At 39.5% G+C, this 21,635-nt stretch overlaps 1 protein-coding gene, 1 long non-coding RNA gene and 2 other non-coding genes across 5 annotated transcripts in view; 3 read left to right on the top strand and 1 right to left on the bottom strand.

Moving 5' to 3' along the window:
• Nucleotides 1-4,946, top strand: part of LOC122663753 (germin-like protein 5-1) — a 41,662-nt gene extending 36,716 nt beyond the window's left edge. Inside the window, exons 1-2 of one of the 2 annotated variants that reach the window (XM_043859395.1) lie at nucleotides 3,762-3,867; nucleotides 4,357-4,946. In XM_043859395.1, coding sequence (XP_043715330.1) covers nucleotides 3,762-3,867; nucleotides 4,357-4,907 — 657 coding nt within the window. In that variant the 3' untranslated portion in view covers nucleotides 4,908-4,946. Of the gene's footprint in view, nucleotides 1-3,761; nucleotides 3,868-4,356 lie in introns of those variants that run through there. The other variant, XM_043859396.1, reaches the window with a different exon arrangement.
• Nucleotides 4,947-7,972: 3,026 nt separating this feature from the next.
• Nucleotides 7,973-19,739, bottom strand: LOC122664999. The gene is made up of 3 exons (XR_006333411.1): nucleotides 19,730-19,739; nucleotides 9,611-9,621; nucleotides 7,973-8,153 (listed from the first exon to the last, which is right to left on the bottom strand). It is a non-coding gene; the product is annotated as an uncharacterized LOC122664999 (long non-coding RNA).
• LOC122666427 lies at nucleotides 8,020-8,110 on the top strand. Its single transcript, XR_006333617.1, has one exon. It is a non-coding gene; the product is annotated as a small nucleolar RNA Z157/R69/R10 (small nucleolar RNA).
• On the top strand, nucleotides 8,246-8,372 carry LOC122666437. Its single transcript, XR_006333626.1, has one exon. It is a non-coding gene; the product is annotated as a small nucleolar RNA snoR80 (small nucleolar RNA).
• Nucleotides 19,740-21,635: the final 1,896 nt, after the last annotated feature.

Genomic DNA, 21,635 nt, shown 5'->3' with positions numbered 1-21,635 from the left:
GCACTAAAGACTAGGTGCCATAGCATAGTAGGGCGGCAAATTTATCAGACATGGCCAACCGCCATTGGGGATCATTCACGGCTTGAGAATAACATATAGGTTCAGAGGGGGTAGATGGGTTAGGTGGGGGTGGGTTATAGTGGTATGTAGAGCTATGGAAGGGTCATCATAGAGATCACTGAGGAGGCACATGCGAAGTTGGGGTGGTTTGAGGGGTTAAAGAAGGAGGGGGGATGGACTAGGAGAGGGAGAGAGGGAATCGACACTTGAAATTGGGGATTGGGTGAGTGGTGTTTGGGGGGAGGTGGGGAATGGTGGAGGGGCGGTGGGTAATGGTGGATCAGGTAAAGTTGTTAAGGGTAGGGAAACCCAAGGAGGGGAGGTAAGGTGTGAGGGAGGTGTGGGAGAGGGGGGTTCTTGAAATGGAAAGCGGAGTTCATCGAACCGGACATGGCGAGCAATATAAATGCGTTGGGACTCAAGATGCATGCAACGGTGACCATGGTGATGGTGACTATACCCGAGGAAGACACAAGGAACGGATTGTGGATCCATTTTATGGTTGTTATATGGTCGAAGAAAAGGAAAGCAAAGACACCCAAAAACTTTAAGAAAGCTGTAATCAGGTGTTTGGGAGGTGAGAAGTTGGTAGGGAGAGATGTTGCCAATAATGGGGGTGGGCATCCGATTTATTAAGTAAACTGCCGTTTCAAAGGCATAATCCCAGTAAGCATGAGGGACAGAGCTTTGAGCTAAGAGAGTGAGCCCTGTCTCAGCAATATGGCGATTACTCCTTTCAACGGTGCCCTGTTGCTCATGAGTATGAGGGCATGAAATTCGGTGGTGAATGCTAAGAGAGGAAAAATAAGAGTGAAGAGAGTGGTACTCTCCTCCCCAATCGGTTTGCACAATTTTTTATTTTGGTAGAAAATTGACACTCAATAAGGGCTTGAAATTGCTTGAAAACAAAGAAAGCATTAGATTTAACCTTAAGGGAATAAAGCCAAATATATTTAGTGAAATCATCTACAAAAATAATAAAATAACGATATCCAAGAGAAGAAACAATGGGAGATGGTCCCCAAATGTCAAGAGAGGAAAAATAAGAGTGAAGAGAGTGGTACTCTCCTCCCCAATCGGTTTGCACAATTTTTTATTTTGGTAGAAAATTGACGCTCAATAAGGGCTTGAAATTGCTTGAAAACAAAGAAAGCATTAGATTTAACCTTAAGGGAATAAAGCCAAATATATTTAGTGAAATCATCTACAAAAATAATAAAATAATGATATCCAAGAGAAGAAACAGTGGGAGATGGTCCCCAAATGTCACTAAAAATATAAAACAAATGAGAACTGCTACGACTAGTTGATTTGCGAAGGGTCAAACGGCATGATTTGGCTATTTGACAAGAAGACACATGTGAGTAGATGAAAGGAGCTTGACATCGTGGACATGAGGCAGAGTGAATGGTCATGAGGGTGACCAAGCCTTTGGTGCCATCAATTATAGAAGGAGAGCTGTGCAAGATTGGTTGAAGGAGCATGTAATGGTTGTGATGGCAGATAGTAGAGACCACCGTGGCTATGTCCTGTAAGCAGAATGCGATTGGACGTCGGATCCTTCACATGTAAATGAGAGGCATGAAATTCAAAAAATACATTTTTGTCAGAAGCAAATTTATTGACAGAAAGCAAAGATTTAGAAAGAGAAGGTACATGTAAAACATTAGAAAGGGATAAAGAACGAGAGGGAGAATGAACAAAAGATGAACCAATATGGGAGATCGGGATAAAATTACCATCACCAACTAACAAACCGTGCCTACTATTGTACATCGCATAAGAAGAGAGGGATTGCAGATCAGGTGTCGCTTGATGTGTGGCCCCAATGTCAAATCCAATGGAAAAGGCCGTGGGTAGTACTAGAGGGGGGGGGTAGTGTGGATGGGGTGGAGGGTAGTACGGTTTGGGTTGGGTGGGATGCGGTTGGGGCTGTGGTGTGGGAAGTAAGGGAGGGTTGGATGTGGTAAGGTATGCGGAGGGAGCAGGAGTGGAGGGGTAGGGAGGTGTGGATGAAGCCGATTGAGAGGGGTGACCAATGGGTTTGTTGCGGGATGCTGCCTAATGATTGGTTAAACCACGTATGGTGCAAGGACTATGGGCGAATGCATTTGAGTGTCCAAAACCACTAGGACCAATTGGAGGACCACAACCACCCCCACCTCGACCACGACCGTGGCTGCCAGGTGAGCCACGACCATAGGACTGTTGGGTGGGAGGGCCACGGTTATGTTGAGCAACATTAGCAGTGGCATTGGCAGTAGGATCAATCACGGCTTGGCGAGAAGAGAGTAAGTACTCATGGCTGACAAGAAGCCCATGGAGATCAGTGTAACTGATCGGTTCAAGTCGATCCATCATGGTGGGAACAAGTGGCTGAAACTCATCCCGGAGTGCGCAAAAAATATGTATATTAAGATCCTCTGTTGGGAGCTTGCCAGCAGCACCAAGTTCATCAGAGAGGGCTTTGGCCCGCTGTAAAAATTGTGTGACAGGTTCGTTGGGCTTGTGAACAGTATTTTGGAGAGCGACATTGAGGGATAGAATCCACATTGTAGAGACGGAGCTGAATGCGGCATGAAGGATGTCCCAAATTTCTTGACTGGTGTCACATCCGACAGCAAGAGGCATGGCCTCGTCAGAGAGAGAAAATATTAGTATGCTCATGATTAAGGCATCTTTTTCATGCCAATCTTCGGCCTGCGTTGCATCTTGGGTCCAGGGATGGAACCATTAACATAGTTATAGAATCTTTGGCCTTTGAGATATGGGACGATTTGAGTTTTCCAATAAACGTAGTTCTTGGATGAAAGTTTGATGTAGAGGATTTGACTAAGGCTGGGTGTAGCCGATGGGATGATGGAGGGAGAAGGGGTGGAGGGAAGAGTAACCATGGTGGGAAAGGGAGAGAGAACAAAAACGTTGGAGATGGGAGGGAGGGAGTATCATTTCTTGCTCTTTGGAGCTAGAAGCTCATGATACCATATTGGAATGAAATATTATTATTGCCTTAGAGAAGAGATTATACCTTGAGTATATATAGAAGAGAGGATTACATAGGAGAGAGGATTCCACATTTTGAAAATTCAATCTCCTAATTCCAGAATATAGCTATTACTATATATATGGAGAGAGATCATATACCATACTAAGAGAGATTGAGAGACATTGCATGCTTGGTGCTCAAGATAGAGCAAATATAGAAAGACCGGATATGGTCTGATAGGACCCAAGTCCCAAAGCTTATTCAAAGTGATAACTTTAGATTGAATGAAGAGAAAAAAAAAAAAGTGATGACTTTAGATTGAATGAAGAAGCTCTACCCACCATTATTAACTTATCTCTCTCTTTCTCCTCCACGGGCCCTCTACGGTTGCCAAGCCCCTCCCCCTTTTCTCTTTATGTTTTTTTAATTTTTCATCCCTCAATAGCAATCCTTCTACTGAAGCTTCAAAACTCCTGCCTCCTAAATTATAAATACACCTTAATTTTCCTCTTCCATCCATATTCCAGGCCTTCTCTCTCTCTTTCTGTCTTCGATGGCAGTGACTAGTAGTCTGTCTGATAATTAGTAGAAGTTTGATCGGTGCCATCGTCTGTCCTGTCTTTAATTTTCCCATTTTCTCTGTGCTAACAAGAAGTGGTGATCGATCGTGTGCGGGGTTTTGCTTTTCTTCCTGTATTAATTAAGGAGGTTGATGATGGCGATTATTATACCACTCTTCCTCATATGCGCTATGTTCTCCGGCACTTATGCGTCAGATCCGGACATGCTTCAGGACGTCTGCGTGGCGGATCTCACTTCTGGTAATCCATCAATTATTCGATTTGGATTCTCTACTGCCGAGGTGCCCCGTCTTATCTTGTTGTGCAGATGAAGTAAGGCAGGAAATGATTACCTTTTCCCACCCGGGCAAAAGTAAGGCAGTCATTTCCCATCTGCCCGAGTATTTTGCCAGAGTGAGGGTAAGGTGATCATTTTCCATTTTTCTGTATCTATGCAACACGACAGGACGGAGCATCGGAATCCTCTACTGCCAAGCTGCCCTGCTCGGAATTAGATGATCCAAATCCCAGGACGGGGGCAATTCGGCAGTGAAGTATCTGGCCTTTATCCCTTCCCTACGTTATCATCATTTTCTTTATTACCCTACTACAAGAATACGTTAATAGATTTGGTAGGGTGGGTGAGTGGGTGGGTGGGTGGGTGGCCGGGTGGTGGTTGCGTCTTCATTGTTCCTTGATTAATGTTTTCAGCTCCTCCATTTATTTATTTATTAATTAATTTAATTACAGGGGTGAAGGTGAATGGGTATCCGTGCAAGAAAGCCGGGAATGTGAGCGCGTCTGACTTCTTCTACTCGGGGCTTGCCAAGGCAGGGATGACCAACAACACAATGGGATCGGTGGTGACGGCGGCCAACGTGGAGAAGATACCAGGTCTGAACACGCTGGGAGTGTCCATTTCTCGGATCGACTACGCAGCGGGAGGGTTAAACCCACCGCATACCCACCCGAGGGCGACGGAGATGGTGTTCGTCCTTGAAGGTGAACTGGAAGTTGGGTTCATCACCACAGCCAACGTGTTGATCTCTCAGACCATAAAGAAGGGTGACATCTTTGTGTTTCCAAGGGGACTCGTCCATTTCCAGAAGAACAACGCGGATGTCCCAGCAACAGTGTTATCGGCTTTCAATAGCCAATTGCCAGGGACACAGTCCATCGCTCTCACCCTCTTCACTTCCTCTCCTTCCGTCCCAGACAATGTTCTTACCAAGGCCTTCCAGATTGGTACCAAGGAGGTTGAAAAGATCAAGTCCAAGCTCGCCCCCAAGAAGTCGTCGTAGTACTAGTAGTTATCTCTCTCTCTCTCTCTCTCTCTCTCTCTCTCATCACTAGTCTCATCACTACATGGTGATGATGATGATCCATGAATATTTATAATGATTGTGACCGGCCACCAATAGCACTTCCTTCTTAATTCATAAATAAGTCTCCAATTAGTTGATTGATTCTACATTCTCCTCTAATATGATAAGTGGACAGGAGTACTCCTTTGGCCGTTATCTAGATCCTCTAATGCCGAGCTGCCCCGGCTTATCGTGATGTGTAAATACAGTTAGGTAGAAAATGATCGTCGTACCTTCACTCGTGTAAGATGTTCGGATAAGGATAAGATGATCATTTTACACCTTGTTGTGCTTGCGCAACATGTGACAGCTCGACAATAGAGGATCCAAATTGTGGCCATTATTGATCAATTGTTAATTCAATCATGACTTTATGATGATAGTTCCAGTCTTTGAGATTTTTACAATAAATTTTTTTTTTTCAAAATTGAATTCGTTGCCTTTGGAAATTAAAAAAAAATGGTATTGGAAAGAACGCACGTGGCTAGATGCCATGCATCGTCAATCGTCACTGATACGGGAGGATGGATCGGAGAATGTTGGTGAAAACAATTACAGAGGAATAGAGGATAGGAGATCCTAACTACATGCCTTTGTTCCAATACCGCAACCACCGAAAAAAAAAAGAAAACATTTCACGGCCACCCCCTAAAAGTATTCAATATCTTAGAAATTTACCATTCTTGGTCAAAATGTCACAGACGTCTTTTATTTTTATGAATTTATTTTAATTTAGTCTATTCCATTAGTCTCTACAATTAAGTGTCTGTTCACTCTTTTAAATGGTAAAATTATCTTTATTATAGTGAAATTTCTATAATACCCTTAACGATGAACTAATGATATTAGAAGTTAGTTTTTAGAAAAAAGCAATTTTGCCCTTGTTTTTATTCAATATTTTTTTTTTATTCCTTTTTTCTCCCCTTCTTCTTCTCCTTCTTCTCCTTCTGCTATTTCTTCCGCCGCCGCCACCACCAGCACCACACCACCACCGCCACCCCCTCCAGCCCTCCTTCTCTTGCTCCCCTGCAACCCCGCCACCACCTCATCCATTAGATGTCTGAAATTCATTCTAATAGCAGAAAGTTTGGTTCTTTGCCTTGTAAGAATGGCAGATAATTGCAGTCGGAAGCTCATTGTTGAGGTCTGCAACGCGAGAAATCTAATGCCCAACCGAAACCCTTGCACTTCAATCTCCAATCACTCAAGCCTCTAATTCCACAAGCCGGTGAAGCCACACATTCTGAGCTCAAACCGGAGCTCCTAGGGTTTCCCCCACAACAAAACAAGCAGAACACACAAATCAACCTGCAGAAAATGACAAAACCACTAGATCTCAGCCACTTCAAGCAAGAAACCCCCCCACTTTTTCCAAAATAAAAACTAGCGTTTCAGATCCCAATTTCACAAAACCACAACCGGAGTTCTTGACTTTACCGAGGAAATTACTTCACCTCACTGTCTTCTTATCGTTGTAGATGTTAAGCTCAAGGATTTCAGAGGTCATGGTGTCCAGATCATTAACTAGAAACTCAAGCTTCTCGTCCCACTCTAAGCTCTCGACACTGCCGCACCACCGGAGCAGAAATCGGAAGCTCCAGCGGAAGCTGAAGCTGCACCACTGGTAGAGAAAGAAGAGGAAACGAAGGAGGAGAAGAAAGATGAAGAGAAAAAGGAGGAAAAACCAGCATTTGATTTCTTTTTTCTCTCTGATCTGTAACTCTGTATGATGAAATCTGAAACTGCAAGCACAATCTTCAGGAATGTTTAATGTCTGACTTCAAGAACTTGTAATCTTCATAAGAAACAGTAGTATAGCAATAAGGGGATCCTAGTTCATTTTCGTAGTATCAATAACTAGGACCAATGTAGCAGATAGGCAGCATGCATAAGGATTGCTGCAACCAGAATCGACTTAGGTTTTGAGATGACATCGGCCGGAGAAGGTGATGGTCGCCGGAGCCGCAGCCATAAGGGAAGAAGATGAAATGACAGTTTTGTCCTTTTATTTAAATAATTAAGGGGTAAAATGGATATTTAGGGAACAAGATGAAATGACAGTTTTACCTATTTATTTAAATAACTAAGGGGTAAAATGGATATTTCACCTTTGGATACTAATTGTGCTTAACGTTTAGGATGTCTATGACATTTTGACCAAATGTGGTAAGTTTTTGAGATGTTGAATACTTTTAAGGGGTGTCCTTGAAATTTTTCCAAAAAAAAAAAACCAGATATCATAGTCTCCAATATATTCTATCACACAGTAATTAATTAATGTTGGATTTTTTATTTGTATTTTAAAAATTTAAAATATTTATAGAATTATGTCATTTCTTAATAGACACTAATATACACTTAAATAATTAATAAATATGACTATTGAACGATTTATTTGATTGATCAACAATCAAATATTTTGGAAAACAGACATGATGTTAGGGTAATTTTCTTCCTCTCCATTTCTTGATCGGTTATTTTCTATTATTTCCACCTTGAGAGTGCAACAAGTGACACTTCCAAATCCAACCATCCACATTTGAAACCTTCAAGTTAACTAAGAGTTAACCTTGATTGGTGTAACCCAAAGACTAACCAAGGTTGGTAACCAAACCCACCCTTGTGGTTAACCCAAGTTCAAACTCAATCGCCCCAACTCTTTATCTCTCCTATTTTTCCTCATTCACTCGACCCCAACGGAGCACTCTTACGATTTCTGCATTTTTCCGGCGACGGCTATATCCCGAAGTAACTTCAACGGTTCAACCTCACCTTCTCTAACTAAAGACTCACAAAACCCTAATCCTATTGACGAACAGAAACTCTATAAATAAAGACCGATCCCTCTTCTTCCATATCTTCTCTGTTCTCAGCCTCCGCGGCTCTTCTTTATTCTTCCAGGTTTTTCTTTCTCTTGTGGTTGATTTTTTTTTTTGGTTCTCTTGTTTTTGAGATCTTTAATCATTTGTTTTTCTTCCTTCTGATTAATCCCTCAGCATCAGCATTTTCCTCTCTGTTTTTGTGTTCAAATTTGTATTTTTTTTTGTATATCTATGCGGTGATGAAGCTATTGTGGACTAGAGTTTCTGATCTGGGCATTGCCCTGAATCTGAAGACAAACCCTTGGCTGTCTGAGCAATCTCTTTTCCATCTCCTCCGTATCTGTTCGTGCCCTAATCTTATCTATTCTAGAAACCCACCAGCTCTAACAGTTGATGATATTTACCTGAATTTTTTAATTTTTTTTGGTCAAAAGGAAAGGAATTGGGCCCATTACCAATTCTGGGGGAGAAAAATGTTCCTCTTGGTATAATGGCTTGGGCGCTAGATCCAAATTGTGGCTATCCTGATCTTTGGCTTCATTTTCCATGCCATTTGATCGTGGAAACACCTCATACATTTTGAACATCATACCTAATTCCGCGCAGTTGGGAGAAGTAAATAAGAAATCCACAAAACAAGTTCCCAATTTTTCATATCTTGGGCTAGCGACGAGCTTGAGATAGGGATTGCCCTAAAATCTTTATCTGTCACAGTGTTCTACAAGCCGAATTCGCAACCCGTCTCCATGGATTCTGATTATGTTGCTGAAATAACCCTAAAAATCAGTAATCAACCAGAATCATCATGGATCCTTAAAAAAACTGAGTTTTTTAAAACAGAGATTGATAAGAATATAGAATCAGATCTAGCTGATTCAGATCCAATTTGACTGGGATCGGAAATTCCCAGAACCGTATGTGTTATTCAGATTGCCATAAACCCTCGACAATCGAAAGGAAAATCCCACACATAAATGGTTTACTAGATATAATTGTTCCCTCGCCTGAAGTTTCAGGGGCAAGATGAGGTGGGCCGTGGCCTGAAATATGCGGAAATCGTAAGAGTGCTCCGTTAGGGTTGAGTGAATGAGGGAAAATAGGAGAGAAAGAAAGAGATGGGACGATTGAGTTTGATCTTGGGTTAACCACGGTTTAAGGGTGGGTTTGGTCATCAACCCTGATTAGTCCCTAGTTACACCAACCAAAGTTAACTCATAGTTAATCTGAGGGAATGTGGACCATTGGATTTGGGAGTACCACTTGTCACACTCTCAAGGTGGAAATAATAGAAAATAACCGATCAGGAAATGGAGAGGAGGAAAATTCAATGTTAGGGACTTAGGGTATGTCTCTTGGAGATACCCCTAAGTGGTGTGTCTCTTCCTCTCCTATATATAGCGAGGGGATGTTGATTATTTCTATAACATTTGTTGTATGTGGAGACAATGGTTTTCTGATTGTATTAAAATCATTTTCCAAACTATCTCTATTGAGCCTAGCCTTGCTCTCTCTTATAACCGAAGTCTTTGTGCATAAGAGCAAAGTTCGGTGGTTGATTTATCTTGGAGGTAAACTGTACGGAACCCCGGTTGCACTTCTACAGGGGATGTTTTAGACCTTAAGGGCAGTGTCTTCATTGATGCGACTCAACCACAATTACTAGTTCATGATTGATTCATGGCTATCAACAATAGCGAGTTTGTGATTATCAACAACATCTATCTCAGCCTTTGTTTTCTCAAACCAGGTAATTGTTTACAACAATTCAGTACTATTTAATCTGTCAATGTCTTTAACTACTATTTTATATATATCCACTATCCTCCCCTCTCTCCTTTGGTAGGGGTTATGACCCAACCTAATAAATCTCAATACTTGCTCTCAAGTTAGAGCATGAACATCATGTACGCCCAACTTGTTAAGAAGAAAATAATATTGCTCTTGACTAAGAGCTTTTAGTTATGAAAGTATCTACAATTTGAATTTGTTGTTTTGTTGAAATATAAAAACAATCAACATTTGTTGAGCCACATGACAATCAATCTAATTTTTTTTTTGTTCGTCCATGGAAGAATGGATTTAATTTGGGTGCAAGTTTGACCCTGTCGGCCCAAACCCTCCCTAAGCTCCTACATGGTCTAGGCTGAGATATTTGGCCATGAGGGCGGGTCAGGATTGAAATTTTCTGGTCCTGAGTCAGGGTCAGGTCGGGTTAGGGGTTGAGACCTTGGGCTAAGCCTAGCCCGGCCTGGTCCGACCTTGTTTTAAGTTATACTATAAAATATATATTGATATAATATTTATGTTATAAATTTTAAACGTCACCTATTGTTTATTTTTTATAGTAAACATCACCTATTGTTATATAATATATTATATATGAAGATAATAAGTGATATAATACATTTTTTTGGGTAGAATATAATACATTTTATTATTATGTTATTTTATGTAAAATTGATAAATTTTTTCCCCGGCCCATTCCAGCCCATGCATTTCCTTCTCCCAAACCCATGATCAAGGCCAATCAGGGTCAGCCCGTCTCGACCCTGAGGGCGGGTCAGGATTGAATTTTTCAGGCCCTGAGTCAGGGTCGGGTCGGGCCTGGGCCCAGCTAAGGGGACTCAGGGTTGGGTTACGATTCTATAAGGCCCAGCCCAACCCAACCCTGTTGCAGCCCTAATATTATGTACGATTACCTCATTGTCACAATATTAATACATATATAGACTCTGAAATGTAGTATCCCCAAATCCTTGAGCAGGTATCATAATTAAATCAATTCACAAATAATAATACTCATGGCTCTCAACAAAAGACCATGAAACAATTGATTGTTTTTCACTCTTTCAAGAGTAAGACTCGATACAATAAAGGTTTAGTGTCCCATAAAAGAATGACGAGAGGTGAGTACAATTAGCTCAATCTGAGTCATAATAAGCATTGCCATGAAGATTGTCTATCGATGATAAAAAAAAATACCTTTCCTCATACATTACTACAAGTAGTGTAAAATCTGATATATATCCGACATTTTGAGGAAGTTTCAAAGTTTTTCCATATAAAACCTACATCACTGAACATTTCAAAGGAATATTTTGTCGTAGGTAGAAAAATTCATTTAATTAATTTGACAGCTTCAATGTTAAGGAAATATTTTAATAATATAAAAATAACCAAGGATTGTTTGAATCCAGTATGATTAGAAGAAAATGTAAAATTTAGAAAAATCAATTCCAATGAGACCGGTTCAAATCATATATGCACTTACGAAGACAAAAAAACGAGTATTATGCTTCTTTAATAGACATTTCATAATAGCTAGTTTGAACTGGGTACAAAATGGCATCTGTCCTTTTGTCTTTTTGCCTCTTGTCTTCAATGGATTGGTTGGGGAGAGTAGGTTGGAGATTCTTCTACCCGTGGTTCTTCTTCCATATCAAACAAACAAGGTCGAATTGTTAAAAAAACTTCTAAGTCTTTTTTGCCGAATTGTCAAAAAAATTTGAACCTTACTTGAGAGAGGGAGAGATTTTTGTGCACTTGGATGAGCATTTAGGAAACTGTGAACTTAAAAGTTTACCAATAATTGTATAGGTCCATGACTATGTTCAATTCAGCTTGGATCGAAATTGGTCGGAATAACCATGGAATCAGCCTTAAAAGGTAGAAAATCAGGGGAATCTTGATGTGAATATTTGGATTCAGAATGCAAGAAATTGCAATCTGTTTATGCCGATATCCGATTCAGATCGGATCAGAATCGATATAAATAACCCTAGAATCGGTTTGAATGACAAAAATCGAGGGAATCTTGATTTGAATATTCCATTTTAGAATGCAAGAAATTGAATCGGTTTGTACCGATTTCGATCGAATGGGGCTCTTTCCAATTCAGATAGTATGGCCCAAATAACCCCAAAATCGGCCTGAAATGACAATAATCGAGAGAATCTTGACATGAATATTCTAATTAACAACAAAAAAAATCGAAATTTATCTCGACTGATTCTCTAGCCAATTTAAAGATTTTTTAAATCTTACTTGTAACCCACATAAACATCTATGACCCGTGTCCAAAATAAGGATTCTATAATAAGAAAAAACTTAAACTAACACAACAGAGACGATAAGAAGAAGAGATGTAGCTTGAAATGAATTATTTTGAGCACACAACATATGGATTAGGCATCCTTACTACTTTCGAAACAGAAGGGGGAAAAACTTTTACAAGATATGAAAAAGCAAAAAAATAAAAGATAACATGTGAGGCAAATTTTACAAATTTTTAGAGGGTCGTTTCCTTCATCATTTCTATGAATTCTTCAGAGAATTTCTGCATTGGGACAATGTCTACCTTGTATCCACGACCTGGTTGTCCTTGATGGAAAAATAACAAAATGGGATCATCCAAGATAGCACCTCAATCTTCATTATATGATAAACCTGACAAATTTGAAAAAGCAGAAAGCAACTTGTCAAGAAGGCAAATCCCCCAACTTCTTCATTATATGATAAACCTGACAAATTTGAAAAAGCAGAAAGCAACTTGTCAAGAAGGCAAATCCCCCAACTTGTCCGTAAGGTGTATTAGATTTTGCAGAAATGTCATTCTCTGATGGAACTCTTTTTGACAGGTAACCCCAACTTCATACGACTTGCAAGATATTAAGAGACAGTGGTCTGTGAGGAAGATACCGAGATAAGAGGAAGGAGAAACCAAACTTTGGGAGTTTGGTTAAGAGCTGCTAAAGACAACTACCCTGCTGCCAAAAATATTTCTCTCTTAAAGTAACCAATGATCCAATCAAATGACTGCAAGTAGTACTGAATGATAATTATACATGACCTTAAAGAACTTCCATCGTATAAATATGAGTAATGATCAACAACCCACAAATCTTCCATCGTATACAAAGAAACACCTTGTCATGCTATGCATCCACTAAAATTTTGGGAAATCTAATGGAAACAATTTTTTTCAATACCCCATTCCATTAGCCAAATTGCACAGATCCATGGTTTAGATATTGGTTGATTTGGTTCCCTTCATCTTCGAATAAAAAATGAGGGTGAACACTGAACAGAGGCTGTTGTGTGGTTAATGGTGCAGTGGTTATATAGAAATTTTTAAATGCTTCTACTTTTTGTAAAGCCAAGACATATAGGTCACATGGCACTGCGGGGGATCTTTATCCTCTCAATTATACTGCCCGTACTTGACGTCAAGTACATCTAATAGAGGAGGCAGAAATGACTATCCTACCCCCTGCCCGAACACACTACCCGAGGTGGGGTCCACGCAGGGTCCACCTCCCTCTATTAGATGTACTTGGCGTCCAATACGGGCAGTGTAATTGAGAGGATAAAAATTGCACTGTGTGGGGGCACATCTCCATTTAATCAACCTCCCTCTGTATGGAGAATTCAGCTGAGGTAACAAAAATAGTCAATTTGGGTTTTTTGCCGGTCATCGAAGTTATGACTTAAATTTTAGTACTTTTCTTCCTTATTTCACAGCTCATAATAGCCAACCTAAAGGCAAATGCAGAGTACTGAGCAACTAATGAAGCAGGACAGGACATTGACTTACAACATCAATGAGAGTAATAAACATTACTAAGGACATAGAAAGCATCTATGATGTGGGGAAGATTCCAGAAAAAGCCTTGGGTTCAACACTTCTTGCTTGAAATGCCATACCAAAGTTGGGTCAATAGATCACATAACAGAAACTAAAACGGAAAAAGGAGGGATCCATAGATGTCACAACAATGTCTCAAAACATTTTATGTTTCCTTTTCACAAACCCCACATAAAAGGCAAATTTTCAACTGATTGCATTTTAGGTTTCCTCCACATACAGCATAATGCAATGGAGTGTTTCCAGCTCCTACAAAGAATTCAATGCAATAAAATAATAGAAAACAAGATCAACCAAATAAGGAGAAATTCAATCAGAAACAAAAATATACCTATTAAATCCATCAATGTTTCATGATGAAATACCACAAGAGTGACATTCACATTAACGTCCAAGTAGGAGCTGTACACAATCAGAATATCCATTCAGGGCAGCCATATGAAGAGCAGTTATATCACCATTTGCAGCCTTATTGACAAACCTCAAAGAATTAGGTTGGGAGTGGCTCCGATTCATGACAAGCTATGTGAGAATCGTTTGAGGTATCACGACCATCTTCAACGAAGGCCTTGGGATGCTACACTACGGAGGATTGATTTGATTCAGATTGAAGGTACTAAAGAGCCAGGGGCAGGCCTTAATGGTGAGGCTTACATGAATAGCCTAGGCCTAGTATCAGGTATGACTTCGAATAGAACTGATTGGAGAGAAAGGATCCATGTGACCGACCCCTTTCGTCAAACCACAAACAAAGTAACAAAGCCTAAGTGGAAAAAAAAATAACAAAATAACTTTGATTGGAGAGCAAGGATCGATGTGGCCGACCACATTTAGTTGGGATATGATTAAGGTTGTGCTATTGTTGTTGTTATTGCATAGAATTAGGTCATTCGTTTTGAATCTGAATAAAAAGGGGTAAGATTGCCAAGGGATTCAGATTGAATTAATAATTTGATTTATATGTTGGGATCTATAAGAGCGGCCAAGGGATTCTAGAAGGGCGAAGGCATTTCAGTAAGTAGCTTGAAACCTGAAAGGAGGAATCAAGTCCTTACACAAGAAAGTGTTTACCGTTAGGATCAGATGGCATCCATGATGTCGAACTTATCCTCCCCGCATTGGGAGGATGAAACTGACTCATGAAATCAAAGCTTTGAAAACGAAAACCCTAAACGAAAAAAAAAAAGAGAAAAGTAAAGAAAGAGAGAGACATAGAAGTAAGGGATATCCAACATTACCTCTAACAAATCCCTCTTCGTTGAACCACAAACAGAGTAACAAACTCTACACGGAAAAAATGAAGGGTACAAATCAGACCTTGCTATTACCTTTACCCTCAACACCAAGAAACAAAAAACCAAAATAACTTCGTAGAAGATGATCAGCCCCAATAATGCTTTCTTTGTGACCACTATGAATCTAAAATACATGTCTTTGAGTGGAAATATCAAAAGGTCTTGTTGGTCTTACAATAATAACAGAGGAACAGAGGCAATGAGATAAATTTGTAAGATCAAACAAAGATTGACAGTAGTTTTGATGTTCCAAGAAAATGGATTTCTTGTTTCAAATTATGAGTTGGTTCAAACCCCATAGCTGAGAGCACAGATGTAAGTCATTTCTTTTGTAGCATTCTTTCAATCAAGTTCAGGTAGAGAGAGAGGGAGATTTCAACCTTTCTTTCAGCACACATTTTTCTTGTAGGGAAGAAGCAGGTCAAATGTTTTCCTTTCCACTTCCTTTTTGTATTCATCTGAGATTCTACATCTTCTCGTACTTGAGAGAGAGAGAGAGAGAGGTTCCCATTGACAAATTACCACCAGAGATAAGTCTTGAATTTAATTGTCTCGTTCTTTGAGAACTTTCATGAAATTCATATTATCATTTAACAATTCAGAGAACCAAGACTTGTGTTGTTTGATGTGCTTCATTATTAATGTTATATTTATTCTCACTTAGATGTGATTGCCTAACTTTAGAAGAGAATGCAAAGTAGTTACGAAACCAAGTCATGGTTCATTTTAGATCTCCCTCTAGTACAAGAAACTTCATGTTGGTAGAGAAAGGGGTGTGTAAATGATTGTTTTAAAGTTAAAATTAAATGTGTGGCTAATTTAAACCATTTAATAGATATTCATAGTCAAAATTGCCATATTACTTTCATGTGGTAGAACAAATGGGCTAATTTAAACCATTTAATAGATATTCATAGTCAAAATTGCCATATTACTTTCATGTGGTAGAACAAATGTGTCCACCCACTAATTTTGTCAATGGGTCGACAAAGAAAACTTTCCATAATCAATAAATAGAAGAAGAAGCAAAAGTGAGGTATTCATTCCAAGTTTTGGCCAGAGCCTCTGTTTTTCAGCTAACAACGCTTTCAGTCAATTATGTGGCACCTGTACAAACCTTATTCCTTCAATACCCTATAGTCTAGTAAAGAAGGGTTTTCAAAAAAATTTGAAAGTGACTTATCATTATGGCATTATTACACATTTTCCAAATATGCATGTGAAATGGCACGATTTGCCTTCAATAAAAAATATATTATACTAAACAGGAACCTGGGCAGCTTCTTATTAACTTTTATGATGGGCTACACAAGCACACAAACAGACACAACCCTTTAACAGATGGAAAATGTTCTTTCCATTAAACAATCAAGGAAAGTTTTACACGCAACATCTTTGTGTGTGAGAGCTTTCATAAATCAAGTTATTTTGCTTTTCTTTTCATATTTTTCCCCCTCTCTATCTGTAAATCTTCCCCTCCTTAATCTTCCAGTTGAACATTTACTCAAACGGAGTCTACAATTTTAGATATTGTTTGTGAATAAAATTTGATCTCTCTTTCTCTTTTAAATGTTGTATAAGAACTATATGAAGGATATTAATTGTAGGGAGTAAGGATTGTAGTAATTTTGGATGAACGTGCAACTGCTTGAGTAAAATTCTCCCTGGGAATAAACTTCTCCAATACCCAGCTGATTAACCATTTTCTTTGTCTACTACCATTGATAGCCACCAACCACTTCAATGTAGGCAAGAATTCCATCTTTGACAGAGTATGTGCAGTTTGAAGGAGGAAGGTGTGAGAGTGATTTTGTAAGTACCTTCCCAATCTAAGATGACAATAGAAACCTATACATGAGCATAATGTAACTCATTAGTTTTACCCAAGACTTTAGATTGTCTTTGAGGAAGCCCATGACCAGAAATGGATCTAATTACACCCTTATGATTAAAGGTATTCAAATTCTTTCACAGTTTGTATGACTCTAATATATGCATCACTTTTATTGCCTAATAATCTTAAATTCTCATTTCTTAGTTTGCCAAATTAGTAATTAGGACTTCATCTTACAATGATCTTCACCTCTTATTCTTGATATCAAGATTTTAATTTATGAACCCCCAAACAGAGAGTACATCCAAAAAGGATATCATTCACAGATGCATATGCTATTTGATTAACTATTGTTTAAAACACATTTGATAGACAATGAATACAAGAAGTTCCACTTCAAGGGAAAGCAAGCAAACTAAACTACTTGGTTCCAAAATTCAACACAAAAGCACTCATGAAATCATCCATACAACGATATCAATTTTAGTTCTTAGAGGCAAGATTCAATAAAAAAAAATCGCCATAATGCTCCCAAGTTAAACCACCAAAAATACAATTAGTTAATAAAGCCTAGGGAAACAACCCATTTCAATCATACAGGAAATTTTACATGAAAAAGAAAATCAATACAAACCAATTAAGAAGTTAACCCAATCTTCTTCAGTCGTTCCAAATTATCTTACTTCATATCCAATGTGTTAGACACAATCTGTAAGAGAGAAAGAAATCGATAAGCAGAGAGAGAATGTGGGGGAAAAAGAACAGAAAACGATACATGCAACCTATCAGATAAGACACTGCGAGAAAGATTTACCTCTAAGACAGCAATGGCGGTTAAAGGGCGGAGAGGAAACACAAAATGTAATGGGCTTGCAGAGGCCAGAGAGAGAATGCAATTTCCAAACCATCACAGCAAAACCCTCTACATTCAACAAGAATGACAGACAAAAGAGTCCGAAAAAGGAGGGCGGAGGTAGCGCAAGGAGCAAGGAGCAAGGAGAAGAGGGCACAAAGTTCGCAACCGCTACAGTAGTTGAGAGGGGAGGCGAAGGTTCGTATATGTGTAAACCTTGAAGAGTGGCCAGGATCGATCCTCTTAGAAGCGTGACGGTTCCCGGGCGAGACAGTTTTGAAGTGGGTCAGGGTATTTTTGTCAATTAAAAAAATTAGACAAAAAATGTGAAGTACTACTTCTAATTTTCTATAGGATAGATATTTTCTCCAAAAAAAAAAAAAAAAAAAAATAGAATAAACATTTAGTACATCCCCTGATGTTGTTCACCTATCTTGTAGCCCCTTTTACTTACAGACCCTTGAGATTGACGGAATACCAATTCCGTTAGGATGAACCTATTACGTGATGATATCAGCATGCCATAAATTTGTAAAAGACCAAAATACCCTATTACCGATAAGAGTTTACCATAATACCCTTTTATATTAATTAGAATCCATTGGAGGAAAAAATGAGTTTGAGAGATGTTTGACGAGGGAGGGTTGCAGAAAATTTTTCGATCATCGCTATCTTCACTCACGCATCTTCACGCCCCTTATCAGGTTTCTGGTTTGGAATCCTAAATCTCCAAACCCCCCCCCCCCCCCCCAAATTCTTCATGCCTTCTCTTCTCAATTTCATTCTTCCTGTGGAATCAACCCAGCTTCACACCTAGTCTCAAGTTTCTGATTTGGAACCCTAAATCCCCAGAACCCCCAAATCCTTCATGCCCTTTTTGATCGAAATTCCATTTGAGTTGTAATTACCGTTGATTTGAAAAGAGAGCAAATCGAAGCCTCCATTTGGTCGGCCAACTCGTGTGTCATCTGTGTCTCCATCACTCCCATCCGTCCAACAACTCTGCAATTTCTGTGTTAAAGGATGATAAAGAGAGAAAGGAAGCAGATTGATAGCAGAGATGGGTTCGAGTAAAGATGAAATCGAGAAGGCTTTGGAGAGGGTTGAAAACCCTCTTCGTCTTGGTAACTATGTTGATTTCTCTTATCAACTTCTCTGCCCCTGTCGTCCTTGTCATAGCCGATGCATTTCTCCCTTCTGCAATTTTCTCCCTGATATACCTCTTATTGCCATCGTCCTTGTCATAGCCAATGCACACCCAACACAAATTCTGCTTCTAATTTAGTTAAATATTCAATTTTTTATGTACCAAAACATAAAGAGAAACCAGCTTCATCAGCACTTAGGATTCTCTCCCTCCCCCGCTTAAGAAGAAAGATTAGTTTGTTTTTTAACCATTTTTGCTTTCACACTCTTATAAAAGGATTCTTTTTTTCTTCTTTTCAACTGTGTGCTGCTGCTGCCGCAGACTTTGGTGTGAGCGTACTCTGGGTTTTTCTGCAACTATTGGAGCAAGTATAGAGAAGGATTAGACAATGGGGTTTGGAGAAGAGAGAGATATAAGGAAAATCGAGAATGTCCATGCAATTTAAGAGCTTGGTGAAGAAAATCAGAGATCGACTTACACTGTATCATTGCAGATACACAGGTACAGAAGGTCGTTTGATTTCAAACCTAGTAGAGGATGAAGAAGAGGAAGAACAAGAAAGAGGAAAGATGATCGATTAAGGAGAAGATGAGGGTATTTTTGACATTTATTCTTTTATGGCCTGCTGACATCATCAATTGACCTGTTGACTATAACGGAATGAGTATTCCGTCCGTCATATGGGTCAGTAAGTAAAATTTTAATAAATGGGGAACTACAAGATAGGTGAACAAACCTCAGAGGGTCTACTAGATGTTTACTCAAAAAAATATTATCTTACCAAAAAAAAAAGGGTAAAGTACGTACCCCTACATAATGCACGATATTCCTCGTGCCACTAAGCTTCCATAAGTCCACGTACCACCCCTCAATATTCCACGTACCACCTCTGCTTTACCCCCTAATGCCATTTAAGTCCACACCAAGTGTTAAATGCTAAAAAATGATCAAACTACCCTTTCTTCTATCCTCTCTAAATTTTGAAAAGACTTAATTGCGCTGACCTATTTGCTAAAATTTGAAAATACCAAAATACCCTCATCTTCCCCAAATCATTATCTTCTTTTACACCACCACCACCACCACCACCACCCACCATTAACACCATCACCACCGTGAAGCCCCACCTCCAGCACCACCGCCATCCACCACCATTAATACCACCAACCATCTTCTTCCCCAGATCATTTCTCCAAAAAATAAAACCCTAAACCCATTTTAGGGTTTCCAAACCCGCTCCATTTAAGAGAGTGTGGGGAGAGCAGAGAAATAGAAAGAGATAGGAAGCAGAGAGATAGAGAGACGGCAAAACAAAGAGAGACGAAGGAGGTAATTGGCTGCAGGGAGCAGTTCTTTGCCATTCTCGCGAAGATGAAGAAGCCTCGAAGATCTCTTGAGATAGGGTTTTGATTATATGAAGATTCACGACATTTTATACCCTAAAAGTTTTGTATCGATTTGGATTTCAAAGATCTCACTTTTTAGGTTGAATCTCTCTAGATTTTGTAAATCTTAGGAATGTAATTCGCTTTTTTCAATCAAATGGTTTTTTAAAATCAGATTTGTGTCGGGAAAATTACATCCCACAGAATTAGGCAATCAAGCAACAAGCGTTTTTGTCCTATCACCTTTATTTCTCAAGTGAGACTATCCAACAACTCTGATGTTCCACTAAGCGTTTTTGTCCTATCACCTTTATCTTGTCATCGTTTCTCTCTCTCATTTCCTTTTCCAGTCATCTCTTTTTAGTTAGGATTTCGATCTGCTCTGTTATCGATGGTCGTTCAAGTTCCAGTTACTGGATTTCCTTGCAGGATCATGGAGTGGTATCGATTTCTAATAAATCCATTCCAAGTTGCGGTTTGGGGTTCTGCCATGGTTTCAGGCCCAGATTTCTAAGTCACCATTCGATCAAAAGGCTTCCTCTGTCTCCACATAATATTAATAGGTTTAGGGTTTCATTTTTTGGAGAAACGATCTGGGGAAGAAGACGGTTGGTGGTATTAATGGTGGTGGGTGGCGGTGGTGCTGGAGGTGGGGCTTCACGGTGGTGATGGTGTTAATGGTGGGTGGTGGTGGTGGTGGTGGTGGTGGTATTGGGTATGTAAAAGAAGATAATGATTTGGGGAAGATGAGGGCATTTTGATATTTTCAAATTTTAGCAAATAGGTCAGGGCAATTAGGTCTTTTCAAATTTTAGAGAAGATAGAAGAAAGGGTAGTTTGGTCATTTTTTAGCATTTAACATTTGGTGTGGACTTAAATGGCATTAGGGGGTAAAACAGGGGTGGTACGTGGAATATTGAGGGGTGGTACGTGGACTTATGAGAAGCCTAGGGGGGTACGAGGAATATTGGGTGCATTACAGGGGGTACGTGTACTTTACCCAAAATAAAAAGGGGTGCTGTTCTCTGTGCCACAGCACAGGCTGCGCCCAGGCACATGGGGGTGGGCACAATGACCACCCTGCCCCTTGAGTGGTAGACCCATGTGCCTGAGCGCGGCCTGCGCTGCGGCCGCATTCAGGCACAGAGAACATTCTCCCAAAAAAAAAAAAGATAGATAGATTGATGTGGGCATTAATACTTGTAATCTTTGCTAGTGCAGCGAAACCAGGAGGGAGAACTTCCATAACCTGGCTTTTGAAAATACTCAAATCACCCCCTATATTAGACCCCAATATGACAAATTAGTCCCTAATGTTAGTTTTATGCTGTTAAGTGATGATGTCAACTAGTTAAATAAATTTAAATCCCTAAACTACCCTTGATAGCCATAGATTTTGAAGGATAGTATTGTGAATTTAATTCTAATATTTTAGTACAAGGGTAAAATAGTCCTTTCACACTAGTAACTAACAACAGACTAACATCGTTATTGTAGAGGGGGACGGATGAGTATTTTCAAAAATCAGGGGGTGACGTGTAATTTACCCTATTCTCAAAAGGTTTGTTTAAGATAGGGGTATTAAAGGGTTTTCAAAAATAATTTAAAAGTGATATATCATTATGTCATTATCAAAAGATGTCGTTGTCATAAACATTTTTTTAGTACACATGTGAAATGGTACT

The sequence above is a fragment of the Telopea speciosissima genome, chromosome 6 (assembly GCF_018873765.1).
Source record: "Telopea speciosissima isolate NSW1024214 ecotype Mountain lineage chromosome 6, Tspe_v1, whole genome shotgun sequence".
Taxonomy (NCBI): domain Eukaryota; kingdom Viridiplantae; phylum Streptophyta; class Magnoliopsida; order Proteales; family Proteaceae; genus Telopea; species Telopea speciosissima.
This window is presented reverse-complemented; position numbering and strand designations above follow the sequence as displayed.